General features: G+C 31.5%; 1 protein-coding gene across 2 annotated transcripts; it reads left to right on the forward strand.

Moving 5' to 3' along the window:
- The first annotated feature begins 223 nt into the window (after positions 1 to 223).
- On the forward strand, positions 224 to 20703 carry LOC132754328 (mitochondrial folate transporter/carrier-like). Of its 2 annotated transcripts, none has more exons than XM_060744948.1 (7): positions 224 to 574; positions 2959 to 3121; positions 3966 to 4054; positions 6005 to 6162; positions 10439 to 10552; positions 11838 to 11983; positions 19895 to 20703. In XM_060744948.1, exons 1-7 carry the CDS (start codon positions 421 to 423, stop codon positions 20172 to 20174), a joined length of 1104 nt encoding a protein of 367 aa, XP_060600931.1. In that variant the 5' UTR covers positions 224 to 420; the 3' UTR covers positions 20175 to 20703. The 2 variants fall into 2 exon arrangements, with proteins under 2 accessions (XP_060600931.1, XP_060600939.1); XM_060744956.1 differs by lacking the exon at positions 19895 to 20703 and adding an exon at positions 14103 to 14336.
- Positions 20704 to 21014: the final 311 nt, after the last annotated feature.

Genomic DNA, 21014 nt, shown 5'->3' on the forward strand with positions numbered 1-21014 from the left:
ATAGTAAACTGACAAAAAGGGAAAAATTTTAACGTATTTTTTGTTAAACGAACGGTAGCGGACGCGGAACCCCCTGATCAAAAAGTTTTTAAATGGAAAAGAGGCCTTAAAATGTTTTACTTTAAAAACCTTTCGGGGGAAAAAAAGCCCACCATTAGGCCTACCCCTGTGCAGCTCTAATGATTTTTAGTAAATATACTATAACACCGCCTATGACGTCACTGATCTAGATATCGTCCGACTGAACCATACATAACACGATGATGATGAAATTTGTGTTTATTCTCCGATTTTATGTCGGTTTGTGAACAGGAAAGGTGGGAAACAATGAATCTGAATAGAGAACGTTTTAATCTGTGTTTATTAACTTCTAATATTTTATTTAATTGTTCAATATACATCTGAAAGTGATATTTAAGAATGGATCGGTCAAGATTGTCTACGACCTCCCGACCAGTCCCAAAGACGTTGTTACAACACGTAAAATGGGAGTACCTTGCTGCGGGTATAACTGGTGGAGTTGTTTCTACTCTAGTTTTACATCCTCTAGATCTAGTCAAAATAAGATTCCAAGGTAAGATATTTCAATTTTGTTCAAAATTTTTAATGCGCTCGCCCTTGGTCACTAACAATTCGGCCCAATACCAACTCGGGTCATTTCGGCCAATTAATAAAATCCGTACATGAATTGTGTTACACCAAAAGTGATGTCATTAACTATAGTATACTCATTCAGATTTTCATGAAGAAACTCTAAGGTAATTCACTGTTGGCGAAAGTCTAGATTATCATTATCTGACAACGTGTGTGGGCAATATCAACTGAATATCAAGCGAGATTCTGACCCAGCATCCTGGTTTAGACCCGGGGTCTAAACCAGGAGTATATATAAGGTTCATTCCGTTTTCTTTAGTGTATTATATAGAAGTTTTACACCTGAAAAATACATAGGGGTCTAATCCAGGAGATTGCCCACAAAAATATCTCGGAATCATTGTGATTTGAAGCTTTTGCACGTCAATATATTTTGACTACTGACAACATCTGGTCTTAAATATGTAGATTTATAATATTTAATTGTTAGCTGTATGTTATTTATATTTACTCATCTTAAAACAGTGTCTATTCTAGGAAGAGGGATACACTCATATTTTTGAGAATTCAAGTTCAACCCTATTTTTCAGGGACAGGGAGAAATTTTTACATAGAGAAAGAAGAAAAAGATCAACAAATGCAATAAATTTTCACTTTTCGATAAAAATCCCCTGTTTTTCGAATCCTAGAATAGAAATCGCTTAAAACACATAATTACATGGTTATTCAAACTTGGGTATTATCGTTATTATCTTAATATTTTAATGTGCGGTCAAGCGTACATGTAACTGAAAATCTTGGAACCTTTTGGACCCAGTTATGTACATATATGTAGGTGAAGGTGACCATGTCTATGCTCAATGAGGGTCTATCTGCCCTTTCAGCCACTGAGAGTACAAAATGGGACATGCCACCTGTTGTGCCCTTTAAGAATGGGTTCATTTTTCGAAACCACTTAAATCAAGAAAAAAATTGCTGTAGTTCTTGTTTAATTCTGGTGTGCGCTTAATTGTAATTATTAGATAAATTGTGTATGTGTCTGGGTAATTTGACAATGTCTTATGATGTTAATCACCAAGAAAGGTGATCAACAATGGTTACTGAAGATTATTTTACTGCACCAAATAATCCACCTCTCTTACAATATACTACAGAATGCTCCATAATGAACCTAGTAAGTTAATTTTTTTGTTAATTTCAGATAGTTTTTTGATAGTTAATGATTTTGTTTATTTCAGATAATTGCGTTGATAGTTAATGTTTTTATAGCTAAAGATACTTCAGCGAACAGGTTTTATAGTACTGTAGCACAATGTCAAAATAAAAGCGACATATAAAGTTATGGAAGCCAGAACTATGTTTTTTTGTTTATAGTTTTGTCCATCAAGTTTGTTTTAGTCAATCACAAGTTCAATGTTTTTACTTTTTAAATTACTGTGTACATATCAGTTTTTTTATAGTTTAAGAAGAAAATTCACAATATATGATAATTATGTAAAAAAAGGAGAAAAAAATGCTTTTTTAACAATTTTCAATGCACCAGGCTTCCTGTTTTATTTTATTTTATTTTTTTTTAATAAAAAGTTTCACACCACTAGGACCGAGTAGGAAGTTTGAATTGAAAAATAATCAATATTACTAAATTTCCCTGTTTTGCATATTTTTCACACTGTCAAGCAAACACTTCATCACAATAACATCTCATGATCTATAGACTATTGTCTATATGGTACACATTTTAAAGAATAGATAATCAATAGGGAAATCCATGTGTCATTCATGGTATAGAATGACATATTATTTCTCCTTCAAGTCAATACACTGCACTTTAACATTAACATGGTAGGTAGTGTCTACATGTATTTGCTTTACAAATAGTGCTGTGCATAAAAAAGATGATGCAAGATTTCTGAACCTGGTTGCTAATAGTGATTTTGACAGCCAAATGTACATTCTTGGCTCATTTCTAACTGATAAAAAAATGATTTTGCCAACAACTTTGATTCTAGATCTATATATTTGACTCTATGAGAAGAATCTCTCCACATGTATTAGTTATCACCTGGAAAATATGAATATTTTAAATTACATACATAATATAATATAATATTGCTTTATTACATGTGCAGTTCTTTTTAATTATTCAATTTACATGTAACAAATGCATGCAAATTAATGTGAATGCTATCAAGCCTACCAATTGTCCATGCTTAAGAATCCCAAATTAAAAATTGCTTGGTTAAACATAAAAAAAAGATATATATTAAAAACATGCTCCATGATTTGTAAGCATACAGTTACTTTTGTAATAAATTAATACATGTAGTTTAATTAAAATACAAATATATATGTTATGTATTTCAGTTCACGAGGGCTATGGGGTGGCTGTTGCTAAGCGACCACAGTATCAGGGAATGTTCCATGCATTACGCTCAATATTTTCTACGGGTGGTGTCACAGGGTTGTATCAGGGTGTGACACCAAATGTATGGGGAGCAGGTATCTCCTGGGGTCTCTACTTTTTCTTGTAAGTCTTTTAACATTACTATTATTCTGTTATCATAAAATTAAAGGGACTCCACTGAGGTTGTTTTTTTTGACATGATGAGACTGAAAAAAATGTTTTGAGATTAATATACCATTTGACGCAGGTCTAGAACAATAACTTATGTGCAAAATTTCAGATCATTATTTCATACGCTCCATCTGTTTTTTTAAAATTGAAAAATTGTAATGCTTTTCTCTAGAATAGCGCAAAAATACGATTATCAATGTATTTCAGAGTATATTTTTAATTTTCTTTTGCATATTGTTATGTTTTAAGTGTCATAGCTGATCTATGTAAGAAATTCATATTTTATGTTTTTAGGCTGTTAAACCTCAATGGAGTTCCTTCAACATATTTCACCGTCTTTTTCTTTAAAGGAATAGTGTAAAATTTCTCAAATTTTCATATTGCCAGATTTTTTCCAAAGATAGCTGGAAAAGGCCCTGTACAACCTCAGTAGAGCAAACCCTTTTCCAAAATTTTTGGGGGAAAAAGTCCCTTTTGGTTTTTACAGAAATCCCAAATTTTGAATTGTTACTGCCCAAATTTATTTTTATTTTAAAGGGGAAAATAATTTTTTGGGTTTGGTTCCCCCCGAATTAAAAATCAATGAAATTTTTATTACAAAATGCTGTAAGATTATTAACCTTTCAGAAATATAAACAGTCTGCGAATTTAAGAACCACGAAAATGTTCTTCGTGACAAAACCACAAAATTAAGTGAGTTCTCAGTAATTTACGAACCATTGTACTTGAGAGAGAGGTTACTGCTTGCACTGTATTTTGTATCAGATATATATATTTATTTATTTATATTATACAGTTACAACTCAATTAAAACATGGATGCAGGACGGGGACACGAGGCGAGCGCTGGGAGCCACAAAACATATCATGATAGCTTCAGAAGCAGGTAATTTCTTCAGTTTATAATAATGTTCAAAATGATCTAATATATGGCCATAATGGGTGTAATTTTATGGACAATTTCATTTAAAGTTGATGTGCATTTTATGGATATAAAAGTGAGTGTGCACTTGAACAATTTAATTGGGTCTTTGAAAACCATTTTCTTTTATGAAAATGAAAGATGTTGATTTAATGGTTCAAATTTGAAGTCATGTGAATATAATGATTTATTTAGAATCTTCCAAAGTCTCTAATGTTAAAGTGTATTGACTACAGAGACAATCAATGTTAGCGTAGACCATTTATAAATTGGCCAAAAACGAGGCGGAGCACTTGCTCTTAGTTAACGTTTGGGAAATTTATCTGCATTGCTTATGAAAAGGGAACAAGGGAAAATCTGTTGTTTTTTTTTTTAATCAGAGCAAAAAACTTATTGAGAATTAATAAGAAGAAATGTTTCGCCCCAGGGATGTTAGTTTATTTTCTGGTGATTTGCAATGCCAGAGGAACTACAATAATTGAAATAATCTTAGTTAATCAATATAAGACCATAGGGAATATTTTAGTGAGGTTGTCCACTGTTCTACATTATCTAAAAAAGTCAAAAATAATGCTACATCTTTATTTCCCCATGATTATGGAAAGGTTAATAAACTAGGTTATTCAGCTCTTTAACAGTTAGTTCTGATATACTTGTTTTAAGTCTTCACCTGTATGTAGTTTGTACATGATTCTCCTCTACCTTGTCCAATATTTAGAACATGATACTTGACCTTGTCCTATTTTTAGGACATAATTCCTAAATACAGGCTCTAAGGTATAACAAATGAAAAAAAAAACGAAATTATTTCTTTACTATTCTAGCTCTTATCAGATTGTTTATTCCATGTGGGGTTCAAGGTTAGAGAGTAGATTAAGGCATGTTTTTATTTATGTACATGTAAATCTTTATTTGTGTAATCTTTTTGTTGTTTTCGTGCCACAGAATAATTAATATGTACTGCCATATTAACTAGTGTCCTTGAGAAGTGGCTTATTGGTAGTTTAATGCGCATATTTATCTAAGCTCAATTTTGGTCGAAAGAAAATCTTGTGTCTTATATTGATCACTTAAGAGAAACATGATTGTAGTCAAATAAAAATATAAATTTTTATTATTAATTTATTATTACTTATAAATAAATAAGTAATAATGAATGCTTATTCTGACTTATTTTAAGTTATATCATGTTATTTCTTATAAATGTTTTAGGATTATTCCTTCATTTATTGATATGTACGCCAGTGATTTTTTTCCCTTAATTTTACAGCCAAATAAAGGCTGTTTCCCCTAGCCTAAAATAGGTATATTTTCCCCTAAAAATGCTAATATCTTCCCCTTAAATGCCTTGTGCACATTCTTCACCAGAACAACTTTAACAGCAGCTAAAAGACAGAATGCTGTCCCTATAGATAGCCTCCGCTATGTACAATGCATGTTAAATTGAATTGAAATTGAAAATTTTACAAAAATGTGTGGGTAAATTCCATAATTTGATTTCTTCCTTTTCTGATTTATCGGGCTATATTTTCCCCTTCAGAAAGCCACAGGTTGTTTTGAAAATTGAAAAAAAAACCACTGTACGCAGCTTTGTTATCTAAAATTTGTTATCGTAATGGAAAGAAGTTGCAAAAATGTAAAAAAAACAACCACAAAAAAAAACAACAAGAAAAACAACAAACAATAAAGATTAAAAAGTTGTCAGTTATTCTCAGTCAAGGATGAAAATGTAAACACATTTGGTTACGTAAAGCAAGATGGCGGAAATTGATCAACTCCAAGGTCCAATGCATCTCACACTTATGTAAGGGATTGTGGGTCAGAATTGGAAAAATTTTCTATTTTTAGAGCTTCTTGTCCTTCTGTCATATAAGTTCTTGTTTAAATGTCTTAATAAACAAATTTGTTTTTCAGGTTTGTTAACCCTAGTACTGACCAATCCAATCTGGGTAGCAAAGACGCGCCTCTGTTTACAGTACGAGAGTCGACCTACAGACTGTATAAAATACAATGGTACTATAGATGCGCTAGTGAAACTATATAAATATGAGGGCATTAGAGGCTTGTATAAGGTATGTGTACTGTAAAATTATTATTATTCGTGGGGCACTTATTTTCGTGGTTTTCGTTGATAGGTTAATCCACAAATTTAAGAGCCAATGAAATTTCATTTCGTCTGCTGTTAGATTATGCATTACATTATTTACATTTTACCTTTTGGAAAAGTAAACCGTCTACAAATTTTAAGTACCCACGAAAATATTCTTTGTTACAAAACCACAAAATTTTATGTTCAAGAAAAGTGAATTCCAATAATTGATATTTGGATATATATTATGTAATTATAGTAATCCTGTTTAATTTGTATAAAAGACCTAACATCTTTGACATTGGAACTGCCTACAGTTATTTTAAGGGGGTTTCAGTTGGGACTGTAGTGTGTAGTTAGTAATATAGAACCCTAAAATTCATATATAGACAATTTGCCATCCCTTTATTTCATTTTAACTTCATTAAAACACTTGAGGGGGTCATTTGTATTTTTCACCAAACATAAAATAATGAACAAGGCAAGTACAATCACAAATAAATGTGACGCTCAGATGTGTTGAATCATCAAATGTGTGAAAAGCATGCAGTTTACCTACTTGTTTGTTCATTGTGACATGTTGATTAGTTGAAAATCAAACAGTACTTAATACCTGTAATTCTAAGCTGTGACATGCAACCATTGTTATATGAATCCGATTTATAAATAAAATTGACTTGACTTGAGTAGTCCAAAATTGTTTTAAAATTCATTACAAGGTAGATATCAGCTCAGCAAAGGTGACAACATTCTATATCATAGACACTAGAGCTGTCATTGATTCAATGTAAAGCATACTGACACTATATACATGTAATTATATTGGATGACAAATTTTATAACAACAGAACACCAAGATATTTATTAATTACTTAGAATTACTTGTTTGTATTTTTTTTTCATACCTGTTTAAATGATTTAGTAAAATAAATACTCTGTGGTATCTGTACAACTTACTAACAATTATTATGTGTCTTGTTTGTAAACGCTGATGCAAAAGTTTTAGATCAAATTTAGTTAAAGTAACTTTTGAATTTCCTGAAATTATGGACATCGGTAATACCTATAGTTTACAACTTAAATTATTTAATATATTAAAAAAAAAGAAGAAAAAAAGAAAAGAAAGAGTTGATGTGTGCATTGTTGCACTCTCACTGAAAATGGACACACTTAAAATTGTGACTGTTATAGTTGTAAAATATTATTGTATATTAGTTGTCACAGGTAAAGAAGGTACATATTTTGTAACTTGATATTAACAGTACGTATTCAGCTAAATGCTATAAATAGAAATGACACCTGTTAAACAAAAGCTTTATTGTGTCTTGTCATACAGAAATATACAGTACATTTAAATTAATCATTGAATAGGATACTAAAATGTTACTGTACATTCGCTTGTCCTGAATGCACACAAAATGTAATACACTCCTAAATATAAGATAAAAACAAATAACAATTTCCAAGATCTTAGAAGATAATAAGATCGTGGAATATTGAGTCATTTCATATACTACATGGATAAATAGTGCATACAATGCAAACCGGATCATTGTGGTCTTAATGTATACAACTGTTTATAAGCTTGTCACTAATTAATGACAGGTTTATTGTGCTTTTCAATTACCCACCAGTGTCTATTCTAGGAGGGGGGATTCACCCCTATTTTTGAGAATTCCCCCCTATTTCTTCAGAGGCAGGCGGAAAATTTTACATAGAGAATTAAGGAAAAAATCAACAAATGTAATAAATTCTCACTTTTCGATAAAAATCCCCCCCTGTTTTTCAAAACCTAGAATAGACCCACAGGGGTAGAGAAATCGCTGGCCTCTGCAGTTTTTACCATAACAGGTAATCAACCACTTTTGCAGAACCCTGTCAGTTAATATACTTTTAAAACAGGGCACTGGTAGCTGTTTTCATATTTTTAAAGCAGTCTGCCTCCAGATTCATACTAATTTTCATGAAAATTTTTGAAAATGTTTTTAAAAGTAAAATATTGTGAAGTGAACAAAGAAAGTAATTTACACAATGCAAATGGTACGTACAATCCAGAATAATACCAAAAAATGAGGTCAAATTCAATATATGCAAGATCAGCCCTAATTGTGTTAGTCATGCAGTAGAAATATGGTGATTAATATTGAGAAATCAGTCATTAATCACACATAACATGTAAATCATTATTCAAATCTTGAATCTATTTTCTTTTATTTAAAATCTTTAAATCATTTTCTCTGATTTGATTTTCTTGAAATATTTGGGCTCATCTTAAGGCATGCAGCTTTAAAGGTTTAAAGGTTTTTTGAAAGTGTACTTTACTTGGTTTATATTGTAATATTAGACTTAGTAAATGTAGGGTATCTACAAGTTACAAACTATTATGTTTTGCCATGCATGATACAAATAGACATTTTAACTAGACACTAAGTTATAAAACAGTTATTTATGATGGAATACTGTCTGTTAACATTCTAGAAAATGTGTGTGAATTTTCTCATAATGAAATGAACAAGAGTTATTAAATTGTCATATAATTGTTAATTTGAGCCGCGTCATGACAAAACCAACGTAATGCGTTTGCGACCAGCATTGATCCAGACCAGCCTGCGCATCCGCGCAGTCTGATCAGGATCCATGCTGTTCGCTTACATACTCTATAACAAATAGAGAAACTGAAAGCGAACATCATGGATCCTGATCAGACTGCGCGGTTGCGCAGGTTGGTCTGGATCCATGCTGGTCGCAAACCCATTATGTTGGTTTTGTCATGACACGGTTAATTTATATTTTAAAATCTGCTTGTCATGTTTATTGTGCATATGTAAGGATTTTCACTATAAAGTATCGATATTGTTAATAAAAAATGTACTTTATTGTTAATTGGGTACATTTTGGTAATAATACAGAAATTACGAAGCTAAATTTCCTACTTAAGGCTTCAAAGGGAGTTCTTGAATGTGTTAAATGTCTTGTCAATTTTTACACCCAGTATTAATACAGTTTTGCTATAACAAATTGCCTATTTGCCATTAAAATTGCAAATTGCATAGATTCTAAATTTATTGACTATCTATGATCAATTAAACATTACATTATGAGAAGTTAATGTCACTAAAATAATAATTTCTGTATCTTTAAAACCTTTGAAGGCCAACATTTAAGGATATGATTTTTTTTTTTCTAAGAAAAAATCAGTGCAGGTTATTTTCATGTCCTGTCACAGTAGTTCAAATATAGGAACACGGCCAAAATTTATTATGTGAATCATTTAAGATAGGGGGGAAAAAACACTTGCCAGATTACTGCAGATAGTGGTTATGTTTTGGGAAACTGTCATGAATAGTTGATGGTACCCTTTAACATGAGTCATTTAAACAGCTGGTAGAGGTTTTAATTTGCTGATGTTGACAGTTTTATTGTTTTTGTTGTTGTTTTTTTCTGTAAAACAAAACTTGTTAACATGAAAATGAGCGACTTTTGTTAAACATTATGTAACTTTGGTGCCGTTATTATAAAGAAAAAAAAAGTCAGTCTGTCATCACAGACAAGAAAGAATGATTGCATGGACATTAAATGTATTACATAATTATTATGATATACTGTCACACCTGTGAGTAAAGACCATCTAAAGTAGTGACTGAATATGACCATTACAGACAAGTCGTCCTTAATTGGAAGCAATTATTTTCGTTTTAATCAATGAAGGTTTGTTGGAGAGTGGTCTTTTATTCACAGGGTGGCCTTTATTATGAGTTGTCTTTAACACATCTTTGACTATACAGTAAAAGTTTCGGACAAAAGTATTTTATATTAACTCTATCGCACTTAAGATTGTGTGATATCATCTGTATATATTAACTAAAATTTGACTATTTATTATGTTCATTTATATTTGGCTTCCCAATGTTAAGATTTTGTATACAATTCTTTCATTCATGTGTAGTTTAAACAGTGGCATGCTGAGGGGATGTAATAAATATCAAATGACTCATTTCACACATTTATACCAAAAACATTCCTGTATTACAGTTACATGTATAATAAAAAGAGATGAAATTTAACTTACAAGTGTAATGTTAGTTTGAATATAGAAATCAATTCTAGTTTCAATTTAAAATTGTGAACTTGCAAGTTTACAAATTATACATAAAATTTGTGATATTGATATTTTTCAGGGTTTTGTATATAAAGATATGAAATTTTTTAACTTTATATTTACAAATTCATAAAAAGTTACGATATGAATATTTTTTCAGGGTTTTGTACCAGGTGTATTTGGTATATCACATGGTGCCATACAGTTTATGACGTACGAGGAAATGAAGAATTATTATAACCAAAGACAGAATAGACCAGTTGATACAAGATTGGTTTGTATATAATTGCTATAATTTGAGCCGCGTCACGACAAAACCAACATAATGGGTTTGCGACCAGCATGGATCCAGACCAGCCTGCGCATCCGTGCAGTCTGATCAGGATCCATGCTGTTCGCTTACCAACTCTATTACAAGTAGAGAAACTGATAGCGAACAGCATGGATCCTGATCAGACTGTGCGGATGCGCAGGCTGGTCTGGATCCATGCTGGTCGCAAACCCACTATGTTGGTTTGTATATAATTGCTATAATTTGTTGTTTTAAAATTTTGCCATATTGTAAACTTGAAGCTACAGTAAATTTTCAATTTAAGTATGATAAAATTTATTAATACATTTTGTATTCTCATTTTAGTGTCAGAAGAGGAAAAATCTTATTATCTAAATCTGTACCTTTTTCTGAGGCTATATTTAATATATTACGTCAAGTTTTAAGTTATTGATACTTAAATAGAATTATACATTGATAAAGAAGCTAGATTTTGATCCGTGGATTTATATTAATATATTGAGTGAAATTACCAAGTGCATTATTTAATTTTGTTAATGATTTTAGCGTTAAACAGACATTGTACCATTGTAATGTTATTAATTATTTAAAATGTGTTAGTGTATTGTAAATGGTAAATATGGTTTAATACTTAATGTATTATGTTACGCGATGTTTGTGTTAGATTATTTCATGCAAGATTTAATATGGATTAGTATGTTTTTATGAAAGTAACTTGTAATCTGTTACTTGAGTATACTTATATACACATTATAATTATATATACTTATTGTCGTAATACAGTAATACTGGATTCATTAAAGTGGCTTTCAGCTTTTCTAAGGTTAAATATGTTATTTTCAGATAAATTGATGTATATAATCATCAAATCAAAAGAATTAAGGTGGAAATGAAATTTACCAACTATTAAATACATAATCAAAAAAGAAAACACCTCGATACCAATAATCTAGTGGTCTGCTCTATATTTGAATTAGTAAAGCGGACGATTCTTTCCCAATCCAATGATTCTCTATTTAGACATTACAATTTGAAAGACTCCCTCTCCCTCTTAAATTTTGTGTATTGGCTGAATTTAGAAGAAAATAGTCCGGCAAGACACCAGTGAAATTATGGAAAATATGTTTCACTAGTGAAAAATAAACTTTTACAGTGAAAATACGGAAAATGGAAATATGCATTTTATTTTATCAATATTTCATTTATAATTATATAATAAATGATTTTTTTCTGAACAAAATATTTATATTGTTATTTCTGTTTTCAGACTACAGTAGAATATCTTTCGTTTGCAGCGGTATCTAAGATTATAGCCGCCTGTATCACGTATCCATACCAGGTGCTACGAGCTCGACTACAGGACCAACATGTTAGCTATAGTGGAGTCATCGATGTCGTTCAAAAAATTCTCAAGTAAGAGTCCAATTTCCAGTTAAATTTTAGTAAATTAGGGCTCTTCACGCTTTATCAAATTTTAAATATAAAATACAATCAAACTGAGGGGGGAAAAAATTCTAAGAGTTACATTGTAACAAACCTTATTACGTGTAGTCCATGTAATACCTATTTGAATTAACTATTTTATCCTCAAATTTTTTTCTCCATATTACTAATGAAGTTACAACTATTTTGACACATGGTTTAGGTAAATTAACCTGTTTGAATGTTCTGTAAACTACCTAAAATATTTTTAGAAATGCTAGACAATATATTAACTATATTAAAATCATTTCTTAATTTACAACCAAAATAACCTGTGAACTAGGAGGTGTGATGCTTTAAGAATCTAGCCTTTGTTGAAGACTGTTGCTTTCAGTTATGCCCAAAACTGTAATGTTTAAGGAGTGCTTTAAAGCTAGTGCTATTTCTCTATGTGACTGGTCACTGTGCTATTTAACACCATATACATTCAATAAAAATAGAAAAAATACTATTGGGGGTTTCATGTGTGGGTTAAAGGGTGCCCCAGACGAAGTGGTTAAGTTCCACAACTTCAAACAACTTGCCTCTCATTGCTGTAAGTTAAAATCCTGCCAGGAACTTTGTAGTTTCTTTCATTTGAGAAAGCTGTTCAGATAGTTTACAGTTTGACTTGGGTGCCCACTCATGCGTGAAATTATGCAGGGGAGGGGTACACCACAAGTAAAGCTTGAATGCGGGGTCTGTACTCTCAGTGCCTGAAAGGGCCGAAGGATAACCCTCATTAAGCATTGAATACATAAAGCTTGAATGTTGCCATATGACCTTAATGATGTTCATGTGACTTGAAACCCAACTAAAAAATAATAATCATAGTGTAAAAAAGGAATTAGTAAGGTTAGGTGTAAACAGTACATCTTAAATAAGAAATTTCCGAATGGGACATTTGTGAATTGTTTCATCATATTTTTTTATTCTTAAACCATATATCCATGTTATTGTACATTGGATACAATGAAATTTAAGGATTATGAAGACTGGAATTGATATGATATGATAAGCCGCCTCACGACAAAACCAACATAGTGCGTTTGCGACCAGCATGTATACAGACCAGCCTGCACATCCACGCAGTCTGATCAGGATCCATGCTGTTCGCTATCAGTTTCTCTACTTGTTATAGGGTTTGTAAGCGAACAGCATGGATCCTGATCAGACTGCGCGTATGCGCAGGCTGGTCTGGATCCATGCTGGTCGCAAATGCACTTTGTTTTTTTTGTCATCGCGCGACTCATATGATAATGTGATATAATTTACTGAAATAATTATGATAACGTTACAGTAAGATATGTTGTGCATTTTGTAGGAAAACACAATTTATAATAATGTCAAATCAATGGAGATAAATTCATCAACTGAAGAGTAGTTTATGTACAACATACTGAATTTTTACCAAGCAAAATTTACACAGTTCTATTCAGAACTTTCATTATTAAATTCCAAGGGATTTCAAGGGTTAAGGAATATATTATCTTAAATCTTTGACAGCTGAGAGTGTAAAGCCTAGTCAGACTGCATGAATGTGCAGGCTGGTTTGGCTCTATACTGGTGTGCCAAACCAGGGGGAAGTCATTCATGTCTTGAACATTCAGAGAGTTTTCAAGTATATATAACACTACTTTAAAGGAACTCCACCGAGGATCAATAGCCTAAAATTATAAAATTTGAAAAAAAAATTCAAAACTCAACTGGCACTCTTAAAATTAAAAACTCTGCAATGGATGATATATGAATTTTCATGAGATTTTTTAGCCGATTTGAGTGAAAAATATTCATTTTGGGGTCATTTTGCACAATAAATTTGATTATTCATAGGAAACAGTGTAAGCGAATGATCTGAAATTTTGTACACAAGTTATTGGTCAAGACCAACATCCATTGATACAAAAACATTTTAAAAATATTTCCTGTCATTTCATGTCAAAAAACCTCAGTGGAGTCCCTTTAACATGTTGTAAATATTCATATTCTTCTATATATATATTTGTATGAATTATTTCCCTTGATATGACATGTTTGTAGAATGTGTTTTCACACCTTGTTGTTTATCTAGGTATGAAGGGGCAAGGGGCCTCTACAAGGGGATGTCAGTATACTTATGGCACGTGACCCCTAACATTTGCATCGTGTTTATGATTTATGAATATGTGATAAACTGGAAAACGTGGAAAACCGACAAGACCATTTACAAAAGTTAGTGCCAAATCACTCAAGACAAGACGGGTGTAAATATAGACGATGAAATACAGTGAGTTCAATAAAGACATTCCTAAACTTGTTTTTTATATATTGTTTAAAACTTTCAAAAGCCCAGAAATTTAATACGAAGAAAACGGGGATTTAATAATATGTAAATTTCTTTTTTTTTCCAGTGCTTGAGCTTTGGGACATGGAAAATTTTTTTTGTGTTTCGTTATTTTTTTTGTGTGTGAACTACAGGTGCTGTTTTAATTCCTGAGTGGAAGTTGAAATGTGAAATGAGAGTGCCAATATGTTTTTATAGACAGAGTTGAACTCTACTTAATTCTGGTGAAGGAAGGGCTATTAAATTATAAGAGGTTTTTTAAGGTTCATTATTTCTTCACGAACTTGTGATAAAGTGATTTATAGTGACTTCTAATGTGTGAAGTGGCATTAAGGAACTTGTGACGATTACATTGTGAAGTGACATGAAGAAATATGATGGGGTTAAACACTAGATGGCGCTCTGGGTGAGGTATCGCAAGGACGGATATTTTGATATACAGTCTATATCCCTGATGTCTTTCAGACTAGAATGTGCAAGAATAAGTGTGTAAAGGTCGTCTAGAACGTGTTTTAATATGTTATGTGTCTTGCATATTATAATATGATATATGTTGTATAACATGCTGCATGTAAGAAATGTGGCATGTTATATGTGTAACATAATTTGTGGGTTACACGACTCACACGTTTTTTTAAAGTAATGGGTTTAAAGGTATATTTTTAAACATTTTTGGGGTTTACCTTTTATTATGTAGTAACTTTAAAATCAGTATTTTCATATGTTACACTTTATGCATATCAATTTTTTTGTATGGCGGGGATTTTGTATTCACTTAAATAGACCCACATATATATTATCAAATTTATTTTTTTTATATGTATAATTTAACAATGCTGCAAAATGATTTTTTGGTGACCATTCCTTTAATTTTTTGCCAAGAAAAAATTTTATTAAAAATGGGTATTAGATTAAATTTTTCATGTTTTTTAAAGTGGGAAAATGATAATTTTATAGTACCCACCAAATATTGTAAAATGTGTGACAGTGTCAATTTCTATCCAGTTATTGCCCTGTAATTGAGACACTGTTTTAAATGTTGGAATATGGATTTGAATGCCTGCAATCAGATGCTATTATCCTAGTCAAAAACTTCTTTTTTGTACACTTTTTGTTGTTGCATTAACTATTTCACTGAGGCATCTGTTTCAATAATAATCATGGATTGAAATTGTTAATTATTGTTTTATAGAGATTTAGACGTCAAAAAAGTTATGGTAGGCCATACAATGTGTGAAAAATTATTTTTTTACTCTGATATTGTTTAATCAGTAAAATTTAATGTCAAGCAATAAAAATGTACCACAATTATATTTAAATTTTAATGACCCACCTGGCATTATTAGAATCATGTGTATTTATTCCTGGTATTTATGGAAATAAATGGAAATGTGAAATTCAGGTGCTTTGTTAAAACTGGTGTATTCCTCTATATACCTTTGTATATATTTTTATCCAGTCTCTGTGAGACAGAATATTTTTATGTCCTAAATAAATTATTTTATCATATGTGTTGGTAATAGAGGATTTCAACACTTGTCCATTTTTCCATTTAGTTTATTGTGGACAAAGTAACTTGAAATTTTCAACTGTTTTGATATTATGTTTATGCGTACATGTACCAGTAAGTAAAGTTGGTTAGATTTTTGTGTTGATTATCAGGGAATCCAATTAATTTGCTTGTTTATAATGAATCTCTGTATATAAAAAAAATCTCTTGTAAAAGTAGTATTTGAGTATTTGATAATAAAAGTATCTAATTGAGCCGAATCACGACAAAACCAACAAAATGGGTTTGCGACCAGCATGGATCCAGACCAACCTGCGCATCCGCGCAGTCTGATCATGATCCATGCTGTTCGCTGTCAGTTTCTCCACTTGTAATAGAGTTGGTTAGCGAACAGCATGGATCCTGATCAGACTGTGTGGATGCGCAGGCTGGTCTGGATCCATGCTGGTCGCAAACGCACTATGTTGGTTTTGTCGTGACGCGACTCCTATGTGTTTTGTGAAGATATTGATTTAGTTTTCATGCCTTGTTAATTTTTTATGTAAAAATCAAATTAAACACAGAAAAGCATTTATAATGAAAATATAGATCATGTTAAGCAGTTTCGGAGCATGTTGATCCACATTTTTTGATTTTTGATAAAATAAGATAAAATTGGGAGAGAAATAAGCTTTACAATAAAGTTTTCTAGTCATTTAGAAATTTTTAAGCACCAATTTGGTTAGGAAGAAATTTTTTTTGTCACTGGTAACCTGTCTGTTTAACAGATTCATTTGGAGAAAAAAAGTACTGCAAATCTTTCGAATACCAGACTGTACACTGGTCTGTAAACACAAGATTGATACTTTACTTTAAATCTTCAAATCTGGTGCTAGAATTAAGATCTGGAGAAAGGAGTGATCCCTCGGAAGTGTTAATTACAACAAAATTACATGGAAGTTACAGTCTCGGTTTGATCGAGTCTGTACATGATGGATAATGAAAAAAGTGTATCTTAATAAACTTTCATTAATTTTCGCGTCTAGTTAACAAAAGCATTTATGTAAGCTTCTTTAGATTTCTCTTCCATGATTTATTTGGGCACTTTTCACAATGTATTGTGACTATACTTTTATTTGTAATACTTTACAAATATCATAATATCTATGTATAGAACATAATCGAATTAGGAAAATTACAGTACTGTTGTTATAACTATGTTTTACACATGTTTTATAGAAAGGAATGTAGAGCCTACTGGGTTGAATTGTAATTAGTTTGCATTTATTTGTTTTGTTGTACTATTAGAAAAATGTACGATGTAGCCTGTATCATTAGAATCACATTGTATTTTTAGCTTGTCTTTTCCAAAGAGAAAAGTTGAGCTATTACGATTGCTGCGTCGTTGTTGTTGTTGTCATGACAAAACTTTAATGTTCCAACATTTTGAAATTTGAGACATGAAACATTGTACTTACTTAGCATGACAATATACAGTTGTTAGACAAGGGGCATAATTCTGAAAGCTATTCTTTTGGAGTTAAGCCCCTTTTTTAGCTAAAAATTTTTAACAGACGAGCGTTAACACCGCATTTGGTGCCCTTGTTGAGCAGTGATGTGATATATTCACCTCCCTGTGTGTTCAAATTATTATATTGAAGATGGTATATGTATGACTTTGTGAAAATGCTTTTTTTTTAAATTTTCTCTTTTGTCTTCGTATTTTACAAATGTCGAAAAATACAGATTGTTGAAATAGAAAAGTATTGTTTAATTTGTTATTTCATTTCAATTCCAGTCTGAACATCTGTTTTTATGCTCAGTGTTATAGAAAGTGATATAAGTTGATGAACAATACTGAAATAATACAGAATCATGTCGCGGTTTGGCAAGTTATGTGTCAATGTACCGTTTAACCAAAACAAATAAAAGGGCATCATTTATCTTCATGTTAAACCAAAACGAATAAAAAGGCATCATTTTATCTTCATGTTAAACCAAAATGAATAAAAGGGCATCATTTTATCTTCACGTTAAACCAAAACAAATAAAAGGGCATCATTTTATCTTCATGTTAAACCAAAACAAATAAAAGGGCATCATTTTATCTTCACGTTAAACCAAAACGAATAAAAGGGCATCATTTTATCTTCAAGTTAAACCAAAAAGAAAAAAATAAAAGGGCATCTTTTATCTTCAACTTGAACCAAAACAAATAAAAAAGGCATCATTCTATCTTCTCGTTAAACCAAAACGAATTAAAGGGCATCATTTTATCTTCACTTTAAACCAAAATGAATAAAAGGGCATCATTTTATCTTCACGTTAAACCAAAACGAATAAAAGGGCATCAATTTATCTTAATGTTAAACCAAAATGAAAAAAAGGGCATCATTTTTTTCCTTCACGTTAAACCAAAATACATGACAAGGGGTGTATTACAATACATGATTGTATTGTGTTGTTTTTTCATTGCAACAAATACAAGTCTGTGGATTTTACATAATCTTGAAATTAAAGAGATTAACAATGCTTTTAAAAAATATGTCAGATTTTACTACTTTCTAGAAAGTATTCAAGTCACATTGGCACTGAGAAAGTTCATTTTGCAGTTTTGCAGCTTTACTGGTGCAGAGTCTCTGAGAGGTGTGTATTGGTCCTCCATGTGTACATGAGGGGACATTTAAGTAGAACCGTATTCCTTATATCGCCAAATACTGTGAAGTATCGAAAATTATAATATCAGGCAGGATTTAAACCAACAGCAGTGAGAGGTCCCAGTCTTACATATCTCATAGAATAATCATGTATTTGATCAAAGTATGGACAAATGCTGAGGACATATGCTTATTGAGAATTTATTCATTACCCCAAAATGTTAAAGGGTATGTCTTTTTAAAAATTCTCCCCTTAGTTTTATTTTTCCTTTGTCGGGCCCCCATTATTTTTACCTGTTTATGAAAAAATTTTTCCCAAAACAGATTGTATATGTCAGGGGGTAACAGTCTGTATGTCACACACCATCATTACCAAAACAACACTAAGGTGCCTAGTGAGTGCTAGGTTTTAAAGTTTTAGTTGTTATGTTTTGAGGTGTCAGTCTTGTTCTTGTTTGGTTTTTGGCTCGCCAATACAGTTAAGGTCATGTGGTATTGAAACAGGAAAGATGATTTTGGCTAACCATGTAACAAACCTCAAAGCAACACCAGGGGTCAACCCCCCAAGCTCCTGGAGCTTGGTGATGTATAGACTCCAGTTTCTCAAACCCATTTAGTCACCTCTTATTGCAATTCTTTTGTCTCAACCATTTAAGGCAACCCCTCAGTCACAAAGATATGTTAGATATAATGAGATAAATATTATATCTCACTGTTGATGATAGAACATTATGTTCACCCGTGACAAGATACTGTCACACCTCTGTTGACATGTCACTTGACTTGGGTGAACATTTCAGTCTATCATCATAATTTATATAATGTAGAAACGTATTCCAACAATTTGGTTATTTCCAACCAAAAGTCTATATATAGGATATTGAATAAGTGTAGATTCAATACTAAAACTATTTGACAAGTTGAATAAAATGATATCATGCTAGCCAGAGTCCACCATAATAATTTTATTCAATTTGTGTAAAATAATATGGTTGAGGCTTGCATAATATAATATTATTCAACAAGTTCAATAGATTTAGTATTGAACCTACACGAATATAATATAATTTTTATCACATACCAATAAAGAGTTTAAAGGGAAAAGGAATCATTTTTCATGGACGGACCTATAGTGTAACACTAACATTTAGCGCGTCTTTACACTATGTTTGTGTAACGCAAATGACGTCGCATGAATATATGCATGGGTATGGAACAATATTTGTCTGTTTCAAATGGCAGGGCTTGTTGATATGAAAGCCATACCATAAAATAACATTGTCTGTTTTAAATTCAAGACATGGCACGTTCATTAAACAATGCTACTAAGGATTAATGTGAAAAAAATTAATTAAGTAAAAACCTAGATAGATAGAATTCTATTGAATTTTCAGACATGAGGGTGTGTATGGTTTCTATAAAGGCCTGATACCAGCTTTGTTACGAGTTACTCCAGCTTGCTGTATAACATTCATCGTATACGAGAACCTTATAACATACCTGCTACACTCGGATAAAAATAACAGTGCGGCGGACGATGTGGCGGGACAGATCAACGAAGATAAAGTAGATATATCTGCCAGTGAAGATATGTTTGTAGAAGGGGATGAAGATGTACCAATGTCTGGAAATAAAAAAACTACTGAAAGTGCTAATAAAATAAAAACTGTATGATGTGGCAGATAAAGAATATATACTACCTGTAGAAATATTTTTATGAGATTTTTGTTTTTATTGTGTTCTCTTGTATTTGTGAAAGGTCATAAAACTTTAGGAAAGTATTATTTGATTAACTAACTACAGCTTTATAATTATAGAATTCATGATGATGTGACCAACAATGTGTTATAACGCTGTTAAACCCGGACAATTTTGGTTTGTTTGGTTTGGTTTTATGGCGCACAAACACAGTTTAGGTCATATACTTGGCAGAAAAAATAATCTAATAACCACTGGAAAAGTAATGAAGACAACAAAATTACATGAAAATTGCAGACTTGGTTTGATTGAATCTGTTCATTAGGGATAATAAAAAAGTGCACCATCCCTAACAACCCCTAGTACAGTCTTTAGTGGTATTCAATCTTCTAGGCATGATGAAATCAATGATCTCAAGGGACCAGAAAAATCAAACAGACCATTTGATTAAAATTATATAATTATGTCAGCCTCTGGCAAACATAATATTATTTTATTCAACAAGTTGAATAAATTTAGTAATGAACCTACAGAAATATAATACTTTATTTATCACATGCCTTTAAAAGAACTATTCTTGCAGTTAAAACAATCCTTTTTTCATTGTCATACCTAAAGTGTAACTCTGTTACCAACATTTTGCACGCATTTATATAGTGCAAGGCAGTGCAATACTATTTTTACAGAATCGTAAAAGCTGCATAGGTATGTGATCAATAAAAATATACAATATATTGAGCCATATATATAAATCCATTTAAACATACTGTAAATATCCAAACAATACATTCAGTGTTTTAAAGTGAATAAAGTTAT

This window comes from Ruditapes philippinarum, unplaced genomic scaffold (assembly GCF_026571515.1).
Source record: "Ruditapes philippinarum isolate M1 unplaced genomic scaffold, ASM2657151v2 ctg3283_1_1_1_1, whole genome shotgun sequence".
Classification (NCBI taxonomy): Eukaryota; Metazoa; Mollusca; class Bivalvia; order Venerida; family Veneridae; genus Ruditapes; species Ruditapes philippinarum.